Genomic DNA, 14,869 nt, shown 5'->3' with positions numbered 1-14,869 from the left:
AAGTTGAATAAGTGGCAAGAAAAGTAAACGACAAAAGAAGAAAACTTTATAGTGTTATTGTAATGTACGTGGTGAGTAAAAAAAAAACCCGAAACCCAAATGTCGGGACCATTGTTTAAACGGAAGATACAACATTTGCAAGCATCATAAAACGAAATTATCAAATTATCACGAAATACCTTACTGGATTGTTAGGGAATGACAGTTTAAAGCATCCTGTAAAATCGTGGCTCCTGGTGTGCTGACATATTCAAGAAAAATGGTATTTTTCCAACGCTGGTCGGCCGACCAGCGTTGGAGAAAACTGGCTTTTTTTTTCTTCAAAAACTGCTCCGAATTTTCATAATTACTTATTCCACATTTTCTTTGCAATTGATTACACACATGTGAAGGGGTACAAGTCTGCTATACTGATTCTCTGACCTTACAATTCCCCCAAAGTCTATAAATTGCTCCATGTCATCTTAAGTGGGGTCAGGGAACAAGACTGCAAGAACAGATTGGTTTTCCTGGTTTTTCCAACATCTACAAGCCCAAAACATGGAAAAAAGTAATTTTAACAATATTTGTATAACATGATAATCCTCCAAATCCATTTATTTCTAAAAATTGCAGCAAAAGCAAATGTTGTACATTCCCTTTAAGTGAAGTTCTGCATGTAGCACTTTCAAAATCTAGAATCTGAAAGCCCAATTCATAAGCTTTCTTTTAGTACAAGAATCTTTTAAATCACTAATGTAATTTTCAAGTTACGGAATTTTAAACACAACCACCCTTTTAAAGTTCTGTCCACGGATCACAAAAAGGTAAGTGTTGTTTCACTTTCAGCAACACGAAAACAAATCACATAGGGATGCGTGTGAATTGTTTTCGTTTTGCTGAAACTACGCACACCTTATTTGCAGTGGCAAAGCCACGGGGGGGGGCGTGGGGGGCGACAGCCCCCCCCCCCCGAAACCTTGTCGCCCCCCCCCCCCCCCCAGTCGGCCCCCCCACGGAGATTTTGAGTTTCAAATTTTTTTTTATCATTGATCTACATGACGCCCCCCATGAAATGTTCCAGCCCCCCCCCCCCCAGCGCCCCCACTGAAAAATTCCTGGCTACGCCACTGCTTATTTGTGATCCGTGGACAGAACAGTCCGTAATTATCACTTTAAGCTTAGAAATCCATGCAATTAACTGCAGCAAATCCGAAAGATATTGAAAATGAAGCTCGTTTTCCCCGTCTTTTTATTTCAGCCATGGCAAATGGATTTGATCCCAGCAAGGAACTAGTCTATTCACATGAAAAACAGTCTTCTGATTCGTCTGCAAGAAACACTAACCCACAGGGAACATCTGAACAATGGAGAAGGCCTCCTGAAGACGATGATGTTTTTGACACCTTCGGGTTCGGGGATGATGCGAACCTGCGGCACTCTTCCAATCCGTGGGGTACTGGTGGCGCTAGAGGGGGCCAACGCGGTCAAAACTTTCGAAATACGGACGAAAGATCCTTGATGACAGAGGAGGCTCCTAGACGTGGATTTGATTCTTCAAACTGGAGGAACCCAGGAGACAGCCGAGAAATCGGAAGATCTTGGAGCAGTTCTAGTAGCTTCCGAGACAGGACCTCCTTGTCCACGCGTTATTCTCCCGGAGAAGGGTCGAATGCAGCTACCTGGAGAAACACAAAATCATCAGAAGAAGACAAAAGGATCGAAGCTGTGCCTTCGGGAGGGCGCCTTCAAGAATCAGGAGCAGGCATCTCCAGGGATTTCTTCAGGAAGCCCGGAAGAGCAGCCGCCAAGAATACCAAATCGGAGGGAGACGCCGACACCCTTCTTGCACTGGAAGTAGTGCAAGACGGCCCCGATGCAGCCAGCTGGAGAAAACACCGAGAACAAAAACTACAAGCCGAACCTTCCGAGGAAGATGAAGATTTTGGAGGCTTCACTGAAGATGGAGAAACATTTTACAAGTAAGTTATCAATACACCTATTAATGGGTGTAACGATTCCGTTATAAATCTGGTGTATTGATACTGTCAATAATTAATGGAAAGAATGCGCCGAAACCACAATACATGTTATATAAACAATAGAGAACATTTCAAAAGCAGTGCTTACCAAAGTAATTCCCAATCTTTCGGACATACGTCCTTCTTCATAGGTTGTTCTTGCATATTACATATATTTTCAAACAGCCGACATTTTGTTTGTATCACGACTGCCACGTTATGCTAATCGGTGCTCCTCCAAAACAACTTTGTTTCATTTGATATTTTAAAAGAAATCCTACAAATTTGTATTAATTAAACATGTCCGAGAAGATATTCATGCACGCATATTAATTCATAGCGGACCAAAAGAGTTACCAGTCCACGCGAATTCGCGGGACTTGCATGGACGATATTCAAACATGAGTTGTCAGGACAAATACATCCGAAAACAGCCGTAGACAGCCAAAGGTTCAAAGGTCACGAAGTTTGTTGACAAACGTAATCACCTGCATCGTCAGAAAACCTAATGGTGGCTTGGTAGATTTCTTAACGGAGCTGTTTCTGTCAAACTTGAACTATAATCGACAAAGTGCAGTGAAGTTAATGATTCCTATATATGAAATGTTTGGATTAAATGTTTTAGCGTTTCGTGGGAAAATGTACACGGTGCATGTGGGGCCTACATTTTGCCCTAGCTGTTTTACTAACTCGTGTAGTTGTGTAAGCAAAAATTACTTTTGGCCTTGTGAGGTGTACGTCTACATCGTTTGTGTGAAATATAAAAACCCGTTTCACTCAATTAAGAATAATGTTTTACTTGCGATAAAATATATCACCTAACAACAGAAAATAGATCATTTGTATAGATGGAACTCGTACTTTTTAGATTCTTCATTTTCATGATTGTTTCAAGTACTGGTCAGAGGGTAAAATCTGTTTAGAAAGAGTTTCGAAAGGGTGGGACATTTTACTGATGCTTTTTCTTGACTGCCGTCATGTAATTTGTTTTTTACAGTGATTCCAACTCGGTTGGTTACGACCGTTACGTAGATGAGTCTACAAGCCAGCAGAGGCAAACTCACGCACCATATCTGCACAGGACTCAGCTGAGACGTAAAACCACCGGACCTTCCTTCACAGTTCAAGAACTTGAAAACCTCCTGGACGAAAAATCCCAAGATGCTCTCCTGAAACTGGAGAGTCAAAAGGACAAGCTTGAGGGCATCTTGTCTGCTAGTGACCTAGATGAAAACACACTGTTGTTGATAATACGTGTTTTGTCCTGTATGTGTCATTTAGATCAAGTCTCTAAAACAGCGTACACTCGAGAAGTAAGCATAATTCTAAGTATGATTGAATCATCTTTGTTTCTCAGTAAGCATTTGTCTAGGTACCTAGTTGGCTTGTGTTCAAAGCAGGCAGACGATTGCGACGATGAAGAAACCAAAGATGTGAGGAACCTTGCAGAGGATGTAGACATGATCTTGGACATTCTTAAGCTGTTTCTGATAACAAAACCCTCTGCTTTCTCGGAGGTAGGCGTAGTTATGGTTCTCTTACAGAAAGTAGTGACTACGGCAGCATTGAATAACAGTGAGTTCGACCCAGAGGGTTCTCGGATGGCTAAGGTAGAGGTGGTCAAGGAATGTTGTAACTGCATGGAGGAGTCGCAGAAGACAGCTAGAGAACGTGTCAAGGAGAAGCCACCTCCAGACGATTTCAGGGACATTCCCATCTTCCCAAGGAGCACAGAGCTTCGCCAGATGGGCAAGCCCTTTCTGAGGAAGAACATTGTTCGAGGCAGATACGACAGTGTTGAGCATTACCTTGACGTTCAGTTCCGCTTATTGAGGGAAGACTTTGTGGCGCCGATGCGGGAAGGAATAACCGAATTTCTCTCCACCACCCACGGCCGTCTCCAAGACATTCGTATATATTACGATGTCTTTGTAGAGGCTGCGAAGACAGCATCAAATGGAATCGTGCACACACTGAAGTTTGAGTTGAGGCGTCGCCGACCTGAGCGATGGGAGACCAGCAAGCGTCTCTTGTATGGGTCCTTCGTCTGTCTATCAAGCGATAACTTTAAGCACATTTTGTGTGCTACTGTGGAGAATAGGGATTTGACGGATCTTGAAGATGGAAGGGTGCATGTTCGCTTTCTGACAGAGGTGCCTCTTAAATGTAAGGGTCCCTTCATCATGGCTGAATCAGCTGCTTACTTCGAGGCTTATCGGCACGTACTTAAGGGGCTCCAGCAAATGAATGAGAAAAATTTCCCATTCAAGAAATACATCGTAGATGTAGCCTCCAAAGTAGAGCCACCTGCTTATCTACAAGATGATGAAGAAGTTACGTACGACCTGAGACCACTTGTCCAAGGTCCTGTTGAGCAGTTGGATTTCCAAGACCCGCAGACAGTGAAAGACATCGTCAATGCATCCTATGTGCCAATCTTGGACCCAGGGAATTGGCCGAGTGCAAAAATCCTACACCTTGATGACTCTCAGTTGACTTCCTTGCAAACAGCTCTGACCAAGGAGTTTGCCATCATCCAAGGCCCTCCAGGTACAGGGAAGACCTACATCGGTCTGAAGATAGTTGAACTGCTTCTGTATAACTCACCCTGGAATAACAACCAACCCGAAGAAGCCAAGACCTCACCGATCCTTGTGGTCTGCTACACAAATCACGCACTGGATCAGTTCCTTGAGGGTATTATTGAATTCGGTGAACATAACGTGGTTCGTATTGGAAGCCGAAGCTCCAGTGTCAAACTTAAGAATAAGAACCTGGCCATGTTGAGGAGACACAGACCAGCCGATATTTATCGGGAAGAAAAGGAAAGACTCAAAATAGTTGAGGAAGAACTAGCAAAGCTAGACCTAGCAATTCAACGCATTCTCTTTATGTTTCATCTTCCAAGCAAGGTTATTCTTGATGTTAAAGCTCTGCAAGACTTCATGAGCATGGACAACTTCAGGGAACTGTCATCAAAGCAGCCGCAGAGTGAAAAAGAAGCTAAACTTATGAATTGGCTTGACGTCGGTGATGAACCAAATGAAAAGGTGGAGAAAGTTTCGGACAAGGAGTCGGAAGATACTGGTGATGTCGAAGATCCAATGGAAGTGGAAGATGAGGGAGCGGAAATTCAGCGGGAGCGTCAAATTGACGACTCTGACGATGACTTTGTCACAGATCGTGACCAGCACAGGCAAGCTCTAGAGCGCGCGATTTGCAGTGAAAATGCTGCGCATACCATGGAGCGTACTCTAGATTCTAAGTCAGTGGCAGAGATGCAAAAATCTGATGTAATGACAGATCAGCGGGCTGACAGATTAAAACGCATCTGGAAGCTTGACTTGAGTGACCGTTGGCGTCTGTACAGGCTCTGGGTCAAAAGATACAAAGACAGACACGGGGCAAGGCTAGTTGAGCATCGAGAGCGATTTGAGGCCTTTTCTAAGGAGCGGGAGACTTTGAAAGCTCAGGGTGACCTCGAGGTTCTACGCGAGGCCAACGTGATTGGTATGACGACAACTGGTGCGGCAAGATGTCGGAATGTTCTGCAGCGTCTTGGTCCTCGAATTGTAGTGGTGGAAGAGGCTGCAGAGGTCCTAGAAGCACACATCATCACCACCCTGACTGAAAAATGCCAGCATCTCATTCTCATTGGTGACCACCAACAGCTGAAGCCTAATCCAACTGTCTACCGCCTGGCGAAGCTGTTCAACTTGGATACATCCCTATTTGAGAGGATGATCAACAACGGTGTCCCTTGCAAGACACTGTCACATCAACATCGCATGCGTCCTGAAATCTCACAACTCATGAAGAGACATTTCTATAAACGGCTGCACGATGATACATGTGTACTGGATATGGAGAACGTCATGGGGATGCAACACAACATGTTTTTCATCAACCATCAACGATTAGAGGATGGGCTTGATGACAACAGGACGAGGTCCAATCAGCACGAAGCCGAGGTCTTGGTGGGCTTATGCAAGTATTTGTTGGATCAAGGCTACGATCGCTCCCAGATAACTATACTCACCACATACAAGGGTCAGTTGTTCTGTATTAGGCGACTCATGGATAGAGCAACCTTTGACGGGGTTCGTGTGTCTGTTGTAGACAATTTCCAAGGAGAAGAGAATGATATCATTCTGTTATCTCTTGTACGAAGCAACGAGGAGGGTTCCATCGGGTTTCTCCGCACTCAAAACCGCGTGTGTGTTGCGCTGTCCAGAGCTAAGATGGGGTTTTACTGCATCGGAAACTTCACCATCTTAAAGAAGGCCCATATCTGGAAAGACATCATTACTACTCTTGAGGCTCAGAAAAAGATCGACCGGTGGCTTTCATTAGTCTGTCAAAACCATCCTTCCAAAGTTACAAGGGTTGCCACTTCCAAAGACTTCGAAGAGAAGGCCTCTTGTGGTGGATGTGACAGATTATGTGGTCAAACACTTACTTGTGGTCACGTTTGTCGTTTATTTTGTCATCCATACGACCGCCAGCACAAAGACTACGAGTGCCACGAACCATGTCAGAGATTTTGTCAACGGGGGGAGCATAAATGTCCCCTTGAGTGTCATGAATCATGCGGGGCTTGCTACAAGAAGGTTCAGAAATTATTCCAAATGTGTGGACATGAAACGCAGGTTTTGTGTCATCAATTTGACACGGTCTCTTGTCCTGAACCCTGTAAGAAGGTTTTTGCCAGCTGTGGTCATCCTTGTCAGAGAAAATGCAGTGAGCGGTGTGAGACATGTCCAGAGAAATGTGAGGAGTCACTGGTTTGTTGCCATCCATGCACGGAGCCCTGCGGAAGGCCATGTAACACATACTGCGAAGTCAGAGTCAAGAGAATCCTGGAGACGTGTGGTCATGAAGTCACGATGGACTGCAGTCAAACTGAGATTCCCTGTCCCAAACCGTGTCCCAAGCTTTTTTCGAGCTGTCAGCACCAATGCCGGAGGACATGCGGTGAAAGTTGTTTGGAAGCCTGTCCTGAAAAGTGTGGAAGGAAGCTAATGTGTGGTCATCCCTGCAAAGAGCTTTGTAAGGAGACTTGCACATCTTATTGTAAGGTTAAGGTCACGAGAATCTTGTCGAAGTGTCAGCACAAGGTTCTCATGGAGTGCGGTGAAAGCCCTGAAGCATTCCAGTGCACAAGACTTGTGACCAAAACTCATCCTTCATGTGGCCATGATGTCCTGGTGGATTGCTGTGAGGATCCTGGAAAGGTCAAATGCAAGAAGTCTGTGGTCAAACAACGGAAGAGCTGTGGGCACCAAAAAGCTATGCCCTGCTACATTGATCCCAATTCAAGAGATTGCACGGACAGATGCAACAAAGTTCTTCGCTGCGGCCATCAGTGTCCAAATGCTTGTGGGAAACCGTGTGAGGCTTCCGACATCTCGCCGATACTGGCAATTTCTTATCTGGACGCTTTCGAAGAGATTGATGACTTGAAAGTTTGTGAAGTAATTGTGGAGAAGTCTTATCCGTCTTGTAGTCATGTCATTAAGCTCCCATGTCATAAGGATGTGTGTGAGGTACCTTGTACTGAAATATGCAAGAAGATATTGTCATGCGGTCATCTGTGTCCTAAGAAATGTTCAGAGCCGTGCCCGAAAGAAAAACTCAGTAGAAGAATGATATATTTTTATGTAAAGCACGAGTTCGATTTTTCTGGATATTGTAGAGACAAATGCAAGAAGGTACTGTCATGCGGTCATGTGTGTCCGAACAAATGTAGTGAACCCTGTCCTGGTGATGTACACTTGTTGTATGGTTCTTTCATGGTAGGCGTCTCGACAAAGTGCGAGAAACTTGTTAAGAAGAAGCTCCCTGGTTGTGGTCACACTGCTGAAGTGGAATGCCACAAGGATGTCTCAGCTTTATCCTGCTCTGAAATTTGTGGTAAGACGTTGTCCTGCGGCCACGTCTGTAAAAACAAATGTGGAATTGCTTGCAAATGCCTCCGTAGCGTGCTGAAAACGCTGCCCAATTGTGATCACACCGTTCGACTTTCTTGCTATCTAGATTTAAGTTCCTATGAATGTCAAGAGAAGTGCGAGAGGAAACTTGCATGTGAGCACGGGTGCCCCAACAAATGTGGGGAGCCTTGCCCCACTGAAGGGGCGTTGCTCTCCGACGAAGATGAACCGAGCAGCTTACTTCGTTTTGCAGCAACAGCAGCAAGAACTCCTGCAAGAAGATGCACTGAAATTGTGAGGAAAGAGTTTCTGGATTGTGATCACAGTGTTGACCTCCCATGCTTCAAAGATATCAAGACGGTATATTGCAGTGAAAGGTGTGAGCAGATTCTTCCGTGCGGTCACCAGTGTCCCAATACATGCAGTGACTGCTTCGAAGATGATACTTCGTCAAACGAAGATGAGCCAACAGTGCACCGGCCGCGCCATACAGTATGTGAAGCGAACGTCCGGAAGATCTTGACTTGTGGTCATGAACAAGATATGGCTTGCAGGTCTGCTGGTGACTCGGACCACGCGTGCTCTGAACCGTGCACCGGCGTCCTAGCCTGTGGCCACAGATGTCGTGGTAACTGTGATGACTGTGAGGAAGGCGAAAAACACGTACCGTGTGAAGAAAGCTGTGAACGGCAGCTTCTGTGCGGCCACACATGCCTTCACGAATGTGATACAGTTTGTCCACCGGACTGCATAAGCTGCAGGAGAAATTCCAGATCAAATCAGAGTCGCTCAAGTCGGCACGAGTCGCAGGATTTAGAGACTTACCGATGTACCCATCGTGGCATGAGAAACCGTCAACTGAAATCTAAGGCCTGCATACTTCGTTGCACCCAGCTCTGCAAACGTGGAAAACATACCTGCATCGGTGTATGCGGGGAACCTTGTCCACCATTATGCAATGTCTGTGACGAATTTAAATGGAAAGCTGATATGCCCAAAAACATTCGCCAAAAAGACACTTTCATCTACCTACCAGACTGCGGCCACCTTTGCGAGACTCGAACCCTCGACAGAATGGTAGCTAATATCCAAAGTCACTTAAGGACCGGATTCTTCGAAATTCGTTCCCTGCTATGTCCCAAATGCAAGGAACCAATATTGAGCTGCCCTCGTTATCAGGATACTCTTGGTATTATAAAGAAATCAGTTGATGCAGCCAAAAAGAAGTGCAACCAAAGGAGAACAATGTTCTCTGGGTTGTATATGACTTCTACTTCTTCGGGTAAGGGTGCTTCTTCAAGTGTGTCCTTCGCAGTAGGTAGATGGTTGAGATGCCCTCGAGGTCACGTGTTCTGTCTTGAGAATGACAAACAAGCAGAGCAGCAGGAACCAGCATGCCCCAAATGCTCCAAAGAGTAATTTGTTTACCACGTTATTGGAGTTAACCTTGCAAGAAAGGACAGTCTCATTACTAATGCTGTACCATCCAGTTTCGCTAACGGAACTTTCCCAACGCTTAATTCTTGATCGCCACAAAATCGAGCCGCTCTTTTCATGTGTTTAAATGAAGATTTTTTTCCTCACAGTCGAAAATTTGCGAGATGATAAAGGCGTAGAAACAGCAACTTTTCGTGTGTTTATTTTGTGTTTTTTTTTTTACATTACACGAAAAGATATTCGGATAATAATGTTGAAAAAGTATGATAGGGGCACCCGCGAAGCTAAAATGCTTGTCTTCAATATATTGGAATGTCATAAGCATTTATTTGAAATAGATAGCAAATTATTGTTAGCTTTCATACCGTAGCATTGGATAGAGCTATAATGTGTGGTATACACAGCAGTAAAAAGATTTATTAAGAAATGAGAACAGATTTGGCAAGGTGTTAAATCAGAAAGTTTCACTTTAACAGATATAGTTTCTTTAAAACATTGATTGGAATATCACCGTACGTTAAAGTACTTTTACTACTATGTCAAAAATGAAAATATGCAGGGATGCATTATAAAGCGAGTAACGGGATGGTTTTTGGTAAACGGAGATCCCATAGAATTCTCAGTAATAGTACACTATACATTTGTTTAAAAAAATATAGTCCGAAAATCTTTTATACATGTATACTATCATGGTTAATTTTCAAGAAGTAAGTACGATATTACATGCTTGTACGTTCATATAGTTTTCGTATATTCAGTAGGCCTATTGTTGGCTGCTTGTCTTGAGCGATTATATTTAAAATATGTTAGAATTATCAGCTTTAATGCTTTGTTTCTAAATAACCAAACATCATTTGAACATCCTCATTTTGACTGACTGTGAAAAACGATTTAAAGCATGTAGTGAGAGCCATAAGGGCCTAGAGCACAATGAACCGAAGATTGTAGAATAATGTACAAGCAGTAAATGTTTATGAGTGCAATGGTAAGAATAATTTCATGACGTGAAAGGTACAACATTCCTATATATCACTGAACGAAATTATTCTTTCCATTGCACGACTGTAAAATATTGATTATGCCTATTCGTTCAATGATACAACGCCCGAATATATCCTCGTCATCTGAACTTCTATTACCGTGGAATGGAACTTCTATTTTTGCGGTGCGGCTGGGCAGTGGGGAAATGGGACGAATAATTTGATCAACGACAGACGCTCCAATCAGATGACGGGGATATATTCGGTCGTTGTATAATACAGAATTCTTATCCTTGTTACAAAAGTGTATGTTTTGTTTATTTTAATACTATACCATATTTCATTTGGATGTCTGATTTGTGGAAGTGTCTATTTTTTAATGTGTAGGCCTAGTGATATCATTTTGGATAGCTCTAAACAGCCAGTGTCAAATATTTCAGCATTGTTCCTGTTATCGCCTAGTTATTTGTTTGCCAAATGTCAAGTCAAATAATGTAAGATTTGTCTAAGGGATGAATTGGGCCTTATCATTTAAAACGTGTAGTGATACTCTTTGTAGAAATTGCAACATGTTGTAGAATAATATCAAGTTATGTTCTGATGTTATCTATCTAGTACCATTTATTTGTTTTACCTTCATCCCAAATCAAATATGAATGACGGATTAGAATGTGTTTCACTATAATGTGAGCTTTATGTTCAATGGAAGGATTTTTTTGGTACGTTTGAGCAAGCAGTGACCTTTTCAAAAATATTATTTCAACATTATTGTAATTGTGAAAACATTTAAACACTTATAAACAATGTCCCTATAAGCTATCGCAGCTTCAAATCACTCCTACAGGTCGATACATCTCTCTTCTTTCATGAAATAGCCACAACTTTTAAAAATATACCTCAATTTTGCCAGAAACAGAAAATATATTCAGTGCATATCAGGACGACTGTCATGATGGCATTTGGAAAGCTAATAACAATAACCGAAGATCGTACATAAGAGAGGCATTCCCATTGTGTTGTGCACAACATTTCCAACTCTAACCTCAATTTTCCCTAATATCAAACCTCCACGAAGTTTGGTATACATGTATTTACGAATACAACTATAACTGTTTTGCAGATGAAAGTACGGTGTGTATAATCTCATCATTCTCTGGAAATATATACGTGTACTCTTAACTTCCTGATCATGGGAATGTTCCAGATGATGATGAATGATCAACATTATAACTTGAAGCGTGAATTGCAACAATAATTGTCTGCACGGAATTCATATATTTTGCCAAAAGCGAAGAAAGTGATGATCAATGAAATGGAACAATAAATTATTGTGTATATCTCTATATTTTCCACTGGAAAGAAATAACAATTGAATAGATTCAATAATACTGGCTGTTAGTGTACTATGTTAAAAGTTGTTGATTGATCCTTATAGCCATTCTCTGGATACTAGAAAGCGACAAGAAGCGTCTGAAATTTGGAATGAAAAGCATGGCTTTGCAAAGATGAAGACCGTCGACTGCATGAATAATAGTTTCGACGTTAGGCTTAATTATGCAGACTGCGCACAGTGCGCGGAACGGCCGGCAAAGTTCAACTTCGCGAGAGGGCGTTAAGCGGATCCGTTTGACAGTAATGAGACTGCTGCAAAGGTTCTTTAACACGAAAAGCCGGTAGATGATATCTCCAATCAGTTTGAAACGCGTGCGTATGCACCTAATTATTCACGAGGAGAATCTATTTTTGGTCGTGTTCCCTGAATGTATTTTATAGATTTTTTGTGAACAGTTGAAATGGAAGGGTGCCAGACTATTTTTGCATTTTTTTTTTAAATGTGGCTTAAAACATTAGGCTATATTAATCACAAATTTAAAATTATTCATCAGAGCAGACTGGTATTAAAGTAACTTTATGCCATTGCTTTCATTCCTATTCGCAAGTTCCAAAAAATGAAGATCCTACCTCGCTTTCAATTTAATATGGCTGACTCGTGAATAAAACCAATGTGTGGACCTTGTAAACTCTTTTGGAAATGGGATTGTGATTCGAACATGATTGTGATTCGACTGTAGTCACCAAGGTTCGCTTCCTGATTCAGTAAAATGCCCTGGATCCAACGGCCAAGGTTATGACGCTACAACCTCAACCCCAGTGCTTACTTTATTTCCAACCTCGTTTCCAATAGTAAGCCCTGGAGAGGAAACTTTCTTCCTGTATCCTGATTCGATACCGCAATTGGCTAGTAATGGATTTTTATCGTGTACTTGGTGTTGTTATTCACAACGTGCAGTACGTGTTTTCGCGAACATTCGTCCATGCCTTCTCGAAAATACTAATTTCCTTTCCAATTTGTTCACATTAATATTAAATATGATACTGCATGTTGTCTCGATAAGATCGTAACAGTTTAATTTTAAAAAAATCGTGTTATCGTAACTCCTGCCGTGCTCGCGCGCTGCGACGAATTAAGTTGGCTCTGTTTTTACCCCAGACACCGCATACAAAAACAATTCTGAGCATTTTGGATGTCATTGGGTGCGAAAGTGGCGCTATTTAGCCATGTTGTGGAGGGATCTATTTTTTTTCAAAATGGCTACTTTTCCAGTTTGGAAAATTCATTCCAAGGGTGGTCTTCTTATTTGGGTGAACATTTTTCAACTTATTAAGTCATTGTTTAAGAATGGAACGGAAATGAAAGACAACATGTTGATCGTCATTTTTCTGTGCAGCCTGAGAGAGTTTTGAGAACATTTAAAAGAATTGTGAACTATGGGGATTTTACCCGGATTTATCACTGGTCTCTGTGGGAATTTATCATTCTCATTCATTAGTCAACCAACCAAGAATTGAACGGAAAATGAAATACAACATGTGGATCATCATTTTTTTTCCTGTGCAGCCTGAACACCTATGAGTTTTTAGTACTTTTGCATACCGTACATAAATTATTACACCCGTTAAGACGACAAGGGCGGATCTGTGGGGTTTGCCAACGGGGGCCATCCCCCCCCATAAAAAAAACATTTGTCTTAAGTGACGTCGCAGTAAAGGCAGATACTGCGTACACCACCACCTTTTCCTCTTAATATTGGTTAAATTAAGCGGTCGGAAATTGCCTCAGATCACACCATAGAGCGTCTAGAATAAAAAAAAAAACCAATTTTCGGGGCCCTTAAGCGGCCCCGAACCCCACGCCGTAATTTTTTGGACCTATTTTTTGCCCAACATCCCCCAAAACAAACCCAACAAAATTGTGTTCTGGATCCGCCCTTGTAAGACGACCGCGCGTTTTTAATACAAGTATGCCTATTATGTGAGAGCTCTAAAAAATTATGGCACATGGCTGGGTTACGAACGGTCAATCTGTTGAGGATCCCTTTTACGTAAGATGTTGACAACACTGATTCGTGTACCAATTTGCTAGTGAACAATCTTTTGCTACACATGAAGTTTCAATGGTCGGTTGAATCATGATAGTCGTTTCGTTTGACCGTACGTTGCAATGGACTATTAAGCCTGAATATAATGTTCGAATGGTTCCATTATTGCATCCTTTTATACTAGCCAGCACCATCTTCTTACTGCGGAAATGTCATAGAAAACACATAACGAGTCATGCCTGCAGTCACAATCACACCAAGGAGCAAAATTTGAAGCAAATCCATTATTTAATTCTCGATTCATCAGCCTATAAGCCTTATATTGTCCAATAAAATAGGTAAAGATTCACTACATTCCCCAAGGACGTTTGAATCTCATAGCAGTGAGCTTTTAATGGTCACTAGTGGTCAACCATACTATTTCGGTGAAGTGCCCATTACAAAGCTTATACGGAAGCGTATTATGCCAAACCGCGTTACTGGGATGATTCGCTGAAATGTGGGTTTTCCCGATTTTGTTACCACTTAATGTTTTTATTTCAGTTTCAAGTTATCGGTGAAATCTGTGTTTTCGTGTGGCAGCTGTGTGTGTTTCTACGATACACTATCTCAGTAACTCGGTAACTTGGCTGGTCTATACCCTTCCGTACAAAGCTAACTGATAGTTGCCAATTACACAGCTCACCGTGGCGGTGTTTGGACAGGAACTATAAGGTACAAAATGTACTCGGATATATCAAATGACAATGTGTCCTTCACCGAATTACGGAGTTCAGGTTGGCTTCAGGAAAAATAAGCCTCTGTTAATAAGACGATAAAACGCTGTCGATAGTCTAGATAAGGTACCGGGCTGGATTAGAATTGGAAGATTCAAAATGTGACGTATCTCAAGGCGAAGTGGTTAAGAGAAGACGTTTCGGTCAGTATCATCTGACCGTCTTCAAAAGAAGATGGTCAAAAGAAGGGTAAAATCCAATACTCAATGTACATGTCTAAACGCATATTCCATCCTATACATATTTCGGTTGCAGCACCTCTTTATTTTATCAGATTCGAAGTAGCAGCCAAGGCAAGCTCGGTGGTCGAGTGGTAAGACGTCTGCACTAGTAAGCAGGAGGTCGTGGGTTCGAGTAAGCTTGTGA

General features: G+C 42.3%; 1 protein-coding gene across 1 annotated transcript; it reads left to right on the top strand.

Annotated features, from left to right (window-relative positions):
* Positions 1–1,242: 1,242 nt before the first annotated feature.
* LOC119725185 (NFX1-type zinc finger-containing protein 1-like) lies at positions 1,243–11,656 on the top strand. Its single transcript, XM_038196546.1, has 2 exons — positions 1,243–1,961; positions 2,998–11,656. The coding sequence occupies exons 1-2, from the start codon at positions 1,243–1,245 to the stop codon at positions 9,347–9,349; spliced, it is 7,071 nt and encodes a 2,356-aa protein (XP_038052474.1). The 3' UTR covers positions 9,350–11,656.
* The last annotated feature ends 3,213 nt before the right edge of the window (positions 11,657–14,869 follow it).

This window comes from Patiria miniata, unplaced genomic scaffold (assembly GCF_015706575.1).
Source record: "Patiria miniata isolate m_02_andy unplaced genomic scaffold, ASM1570657v1 HiC_scaffold_18, whole genome shotgun sequence".
Taxonomy (NCBI): Eukaryota; Metazoa; Echinodermata; class Asteroidea; order Valvatida; family Asterinidae; genus Patiria; species Patiria miniata.
This window is presented reverse-complemented; position numbering and strand designations above follow the sequence as displayed.

What these genes read in the sequence shown, in the direction of transcription:
- LOC119725185 (XM_038196546.1), top strand. Translation starts at nt 1,243, where the DNA reads ATGGCAAATGGATTTGATCCCAGCAAGGAACTAGTCTATTCACATGAA. An exon ending in GATGGAGAAACATTTTACAA is followed by an intron (nt 1,962 to 2,997) that starts GTAAGTTATCAA and finishes TGTTTTTTACAG; the next exon opens with TGATTCCAACTCGGTTGGTT.